The 6,487-nt window shown below is 41.5% G+C and overlaps 1 protein-coding gene across 1 annotated transcript; it reads right to left on the bottom strand.

Moving 5' to 3' along the window:
* Window positions 1–353: 353 nt before the first annotated feature.
* Window positions 354–3,199, bottom strand: LOC118279787 (trypsin epsilon). Its single transcript, XM_050702412.1, has 3 exons — window positions 2,635–3,199; window positions 1,340–1,485; window positions 354–574 (listed from the first exon to the last, which is right to left on the bottom strand). Exons 1-3 carry the CDS (start codon window positions 3,109–3,111, stop codon window positions 415–417), a joined length of 783 nt encoding a protein of 260 aa, XP_050558369.1. The 5' UTR covers window positions 3,112–3,199; the 3' UTR covers window positions 354–414.
* Window positions 3,200–6,487: the final 3,288 nt, after the last annotated feature.

Here is a 6,487-nt window from a genome sequence, read left to right as displayed (position 1 = left end):
TTCCAAAGTGTTGCTTCGAATGGAGAAGAACGAGCAAGAAACTACATCGTTACTCTTTTTAAAAAAAATATTTTTACAATATCTCTGATACATTATTTGATCATTTACATATTGTAAACGATAATTCGGCGTATCTGACAAATGTAGCCAATTTTCAATTTCGCGGGCCTTCCACGTATGATCCCAATTGGCATCCTTTTCGCTGGCGTGATTATATGATAAAAATATAAAGAAAACAAAAATGTATACTATCTATGTAAAAATGAGGCCATTTGCCTTTAAAATAACGATGTTAAAGAGTTTTAAACTGCCCCTGTATAATTAAATCAAATGCAGACGGCCTTTACCTGTAGTAGATTCGCAGTTTTGCACTATACCCGATGAAATGATAATAATATACATAATTTTGGAAAACTAGAGCCGTGAAAGTTTTCGAATGCCTTTGTTGATCCATTTGTGGTAATAGCTGATGTTTGTGTATACAGTGATAGAATTGCTCCATTCAGGGACACCGTAGGAGCAAATCCCGATCTGGATATTACCCCGCACTACAAGAGCGCTGCCCGAATCACCACTGAAATAAGAGCGAGAACTTAATACACACACAAGAAATATTAGTCAATATGAATTAAAATCTGATAAATCACGGAGGCCCAATTAGCCCCCTCCCCCCTCTTCCCAACAACCCTTAAATTTCTATCCCCAAAAGGCTGGCAACGCACTTGTAACGCCTCTGGTGTTTTGGTTGTCCATGGGCGGCGGCGATTTCTTACCATCAAGCGATCCGTCTGCTCGTTTACCGGCTTATACCATAAAAAAGACAATTCACAGATCGTAATTATGGGAATTCAGGCCTGCGGGATTGTTGATATTTTTGATTTGTCTCGTATCTTTACTTTTCTTACGTGGAAGAACCATACTTCAGCAGTGTTCAGCCGGCTGGATCAGAGTGATACCACAAACACTGACAAGAACTTGCGTTGTGTTTCCTCTCTTCATCCCACGTCTCTTAACCCCGATCCATGATCCTTCTGGTCTTGCAAGTGTTAATTGGCATTGCCGATTGCTTACCATCAGATGATCTATCCCAAGTAACAAAGTATGATCTTGTAGTGGTTCTGGGGCCAGGCCTATAACAGGCTGGTAAACGTTTATAACCACGAGAAAGGGCCCATTTTATATTCGTACTTTTGCTAATAAAACTCTCATAGCAGACTTGCGAGAGAAAAACCACTAAGAGACAGTTACTAGTGCCGTAAGCCTGTAAACCGTGCACTACAGGAGAGCTTTGTTACTTGGGATTTGCTCTTTTGCTGTTTAATATCATGAAAAGTCTTACATAATTGAACGAGAATCCTTAAATTTGCTCTCCGCGCAAAAGGCTCCTGGTTTTGTCTTGATACTTAACATTATATCGCATATGTTGTTCCTCACTACATGTTGATCGGTTGCGTAAAGTATTTTAGTTGTCTTTTCAGGAGAAATCTAAAATTTTTATTTATTAATAAAGCTTTTTATATCTATACTAATATTATCTATACTAATATTATCTATATTTATAATATTATAAAGCTGAAGAGTTTGTTTGTTTGTTTGAACGCGATAATCTCAGGAACTACTGATCTGATTTTAATAATTCTTTTTGTGTTGGATAGCGCATTTATAGAGGAAGGTTATAGGCTATAAATCATCACGCCACAATCAATAGGAACCGAGCAGTGCGGGTGAAACCGCGCGGAAGTAGCTAGTAGATTATATAGCTGAAGAGTTTGTTTGTTTGAACGCGCTGATCTTTGGAACTACTGGTTCGAATTGAATAATTATTTTTGTGTTGGATAGTGCATTTATTGAGGAAGGCTATAGGCTATAAAACATCACGCTATGACTAATAGGAGCCGAGCAGAGCGGGTGAAACCGCGCGGAAGTAGCTAGTATTTTATACAGAAAATCACGGTTTATTCACGTAAATTAATGAGTACTTAAATGTACAAACAAACAATCTCTTTAGCTTTATAATATTATAGTATAGATAGATATTATATCTATACTAATATTATAAAGCTGAAGAGTTTGTTTGTTTGTTTGAACGCGCTAATCTCCAGAACTAGTGGTCCGATTTGAATAATTCTTTTTGTGTTGAATAGTGCATTTATCGAGGAAGGCTATAGGCTAAAACATCACGCTATGACCAATAGGAGCCAAACAGAGCGGGTGAAACCGCGCGGAAGTAGCTAGTATTATATATTAAGTATAGATTTTAGCCAGAGATCTACTAGCACGTACAAATAATTATAAACAGACACAATATGATAACAATGTCTATGACTGCCTCGTTGGTCGAGTGGTCGCAAGTGCGACTGCCGAACAAGGGGTCTCTGGTTTGATACCGGGTCGGGCAAAGTATTAATGGGCTTTTTTCGGATTATCGAAAAATTTCTGGGTAGTAGCACGGAGTCTGGAATTGTGTCCAGGATATGGCAATAGGCTCACCCCCTATTACATGGGACTTATAACACAAATGGTTGACTTTGACTTTGAGCGGCATTACGTGCCGTAAAGTGCACCTCTGCCTACCCTTTCGGGGATGAAAGGCGTGACGTTGTGTGTGTGTGTCTATAATTACATAATTCTTACCTGAACTAATCCCCAGCCCGCGATCAACGCTTCCTCATGGTAAGGCGGATTGGACATTATGCGTACTGGCATAATTTTCTGACTAAATTGCAATTTAGTTGTAAGTCGCAGTATTGCAATGTCGTCATCCAACGTCTTAAGATTAAATAATTTATGATAATATACAGCTTTTATGCTAGATTTAAAACCTTTTTTCAATTGTTCAGAACCTGCGGTGACCATATAAAAACTACTTTCAAAGACGCAACCGTTGTCGACGCAGTGGGCCGCTGTCAGTGCTATATCTGTTCTTAAAATGGATGCTCCACACAGGTAGATACTTTCTTTATGCGGTGATATATCATTGCAGACGACGTACAACGCCATAGAATGAGGGAAATCTTCAATATCAGCTCTATAACCACCGATTATCTTTGCATTTTTTTGACATTGAATATAGCCTAACAAACTCACCATAATGAGTAAATAATTAATCATCGTGATATTTAATTCTTATGCACGCAACACTCAGGCTTAGCTTGATAGAAGTAATGTTGATTCCAATTTTTTCTAACCTTGAGTTTTATTTTACGTCTGTGGTGAACTTCTTAATTAATTTTATGGCAATTGTAGCATTTTTATGGACAGATTAGCCATAATTTTTAATTGAGTTTCTCCATTAATTAGGTCTTCGGCCAGGCGGGTTAAGACGCCCGCTTCTCATGCATGCCACGGCAAGTACCAATGTGACTTTTTCCGAGTTATATGTACTCTCTAATATTATTTAGATACCACTAATAAGCGGTGAAAGAAAACACCATGAGGAAACATGGGCTTATAATTTTTATAAGTTTGTAATCGCCAACCCGTATTGAGCAAGCGTGGTGATTAATGCTTAAACCTTCTCTGAGTGAGAAGACGCCATTGGTCAGCAGTGGCCATATAGGCTGTTGATGTGATGATAAATCTTAACTATTAAGACAAGCAATAATAATTAATGTGTTTAAAACATGGTTGCTGTTAATTATATAGGGTGACTTGTAACTTGACTTATTCCTGCAGAAATCATGCATAATATCAGTTCTTCTACCAACGATATTGGCGACATATACAACTAGCGAAGTACTTTAAGTGTGGGAGAGCCATGCTTCCTCACGAATGGGCCGGCTCGACCGGAGTGATACCACGGCCTCACAGAAAACTGACGTGAAACAACGCTTGTGTTGTGTGAGTGAGGTTACCGGAGGCCCAATTAATCCCCTTCCTAATCTTCCCAATCCCCGATTCCCCAACAACCCTTAAATTCCTAACCCCCACAAGGCCGGCAACGCACTTGTGACGCCTCTGGTGTTTCAAGTGTCCATGGGCGGCGGCGATTGCTTACCATCGGGTGATCCGTTAAATTGTTTACCGGCTTATTCTATAAAAAAAAACTGAACCGATTTCAATGGATGTTTCAAAAGTTTTATGTCGCGTCCTATTAATTATGTCGAATTCGTTGCAGGCTCCAATTAAACTCACACAATCAAACTGAAATTTGCCTTTGGTCAGACGCTTAAGAATAGAGCGTTACTGCTTTAAAAAAAAAAACTATAAATGTGACTGCCTCGTTGGTCGAGTGGCCGCAATTGCGACTGCCGGGCAAGGGATCTCGGGTTCACTTCCCGTGTCGGGCAGAGTATTACTAAGTTTTTTTTTAACTTAACTTTTCTCTATTAATTTACGTGAGTAAACCGTGATTTTTAGTTAATCATTGCATGTCTCTGATAATGTTCTCTTGGACAGTTTATCTGCTACACAGCGGCTATCGAGACATTTTGGAGCCCGGAGCTGCGGATTACCTAGCGGGTTTACTGGGGCTCCGGCTCGAAAAGCAGGAGAAGGAACGGGGTGGTTTTTTTTTTAACTTTGCCCCACTTTAGGATTTTCTCCTACGTCGTGGGTGCGTTTACAAACATACAATTTCATATACACATCACACCCAAACCCGAAACAACAAATTATGGATCACACAAAGAATTGCTCCGTGCGGGAATCGAACCCGCTACACGTTGCACGGCAGCCAGTTGCCCAGCCACCGCGCCAACCTTGCAGTTTTTTGTCAGTAAGAGTCTGACACTCCCTCTCGCCTCGCCCAAGGCGGGAGAAGTCATTGGATGATTCTTCAGAGGATTGAAGAGCCTTTAGAACCAGACGTATCAATTAGGTTACCGAACATACGTAGGTACTTTGGTACTGTTTGGTACTATTTGGTACCAAATCCCTAGACACTTTTTTTTTTAGGGGGGAAAATCATCCTATTACTTCTCTCGCCAGGGCAAAGCGAGAGGGAGTGTCAGACTCTTACTGACTAAAAACCACCCCGTTCCTACTCCTGCTTGTCGAGCCTGAGCCCCGGTAAACCCGCTAGGTAGTCCGCAGCTCCGGATTAAGCATCAGCCCTGCTGGGCCCCATCTGTGGTGGTCTGATGGCTCTTTGAGGCGCGCGCAGAACGCAACGCGTCGCACGCACGGGTCTGGTTCTGGTCGGGCGGTGAGCTACCCTTGGTCGCCGTCCGCAGACCCGCACTTACGGTGGCCGGAGATCGTCACGCGAAATTCCTAGACACTACACTCCTAATTATAGATGCAGCTCTCTAGAGCTCCGAATTATTGACCCCACAACGTAACTAGGACAAATCAATAAACACATTTGTGTGTCTCACGCCTTTTATCCCCGAAGGCGTAGGCAGAGGTGCTCATTACGGCACTTTTTTTATGAAACACGCCGGTAATCGAGCAGACGTATTACCTGATGGTAAGCAATCGCCGCCGCCCATGGACACTTGAAACACCAGAGGCGTTACAAGTGCGTTGCCGGATTTTTGGGAGTTAGGAATTAAGGGTAGTTGATCGGGAATCGGGGATGGGGAAGATTGGGAAGGGGGGAATTGGGCCTTAATGTCGCTATACAATGTACACCCACTTTTTACCATTTATTTTATACTCGTAAGTCTGCTCGTTGGTCGAGTGGCTGCAGGTGCGACTGCCAAACAAAAGGTCACGGGTTTGATTCCCGGGTCGGGCAAAGTATTGCTGGGCTTTTTTCGGCTTTTCGAAAATAACTCAGTAGTAGCACGGAGTCTGGAAATGTGTCCAGTTTATGGCAATAGGCTCACCACCTATTACATGGGACTTATAAAAAAAAAACATTTGTCACATAAGATTTATATCCACCTTTCTGCTTTTCCACCAGAGATGTATAGGTACTACCTAGATAGCTAAGCTGTGAAACTATGCAACAGTTTAAACACTGATGCTAAGCTTTGTAACAGTGCGACGGAAGATGCGCTTGAGTAAGCGATGTATCGATAGGAAGGCAGCCATCAATAGCACACATCCATAGCACACATCCATAGTACGCATCCATAGTACGCATCCATAGTACGCATCCATAGCACGCATCCATAGCACGCATCCATAGCACGCATCTATAGTAGGTACGCATCTTTCCATATAAAAAATCATAATTCATAGCTTAGCTGAGTCCGTTTCCAACAGTGCTAAGCCATGTGTACCAATGAATATGATTGGTGGATACCAAACGCATCCTCAGTAACGTAGCATAACACACTTCTTGTCGAAAAGCAGTCTTAATGTGCAACTTTCTGAGCTCTTATAATCTACTAGTTACTTCCGCGCGGTTTCACCCGCTCTGCTTAGTTCCTTTTAGTCATAGCGCGATGTTTTATAGCCTATAGCCTTCCTCGATAAATGCACTATCCAACACAAGTAGAATTATTCAAATCGGATCAGTAGTTCCGGAGATTAGCGCGTTCAAACAAACAAACAAACAAACAAACTCTTCAGCTTTATAATATTAGTATAGATAAGT

The sequence above is a fragment of the Spodoptera frugiperda genome, chromosome 22 (assembly GCF_023101765.2).
Source record: "Spodoptera frugiperda isolate SF20-4 chromosome 22, AGI-APGP_CSIRO_Sfru_2.0, whole genome shotgun sequence".
NCBI lineage: Eukaryota > Metazoa > Arthropoda > Insecta > Lepidoptera > Noctuidae > Spodoptera > Spodoptera frugiperda.
Note: the sequence above shows the minus strand (reverse complement) of the source record. Positions and strands in the feature narration are given on the sequence as shown.

Bases quoted from the DNA above. Each gene is read 5' to 3' on its own strand.
- LOC118279787 (XM_050702412.1), bottom strand. From the start codon at position 3,111: ATGATTAATTATTTACTCATTATGGTGAGTTTGTTAGGCTATATTCAA. The intron at 1,486-2,634 runs GTAAGAATTATG...TAAAAATTTTAG, and splicing joins CGGGCTGGGGATTAGTTCAG to ATTTCTCCTGAAAAGACAAC. The intron at 575-1,339 runs GTAAGACTTTTC...CTCTTATTTCAG, and splicing joins AAGGATTCTCGTTCAATTAT to TGGTGATTCGGGCAGCGCTC.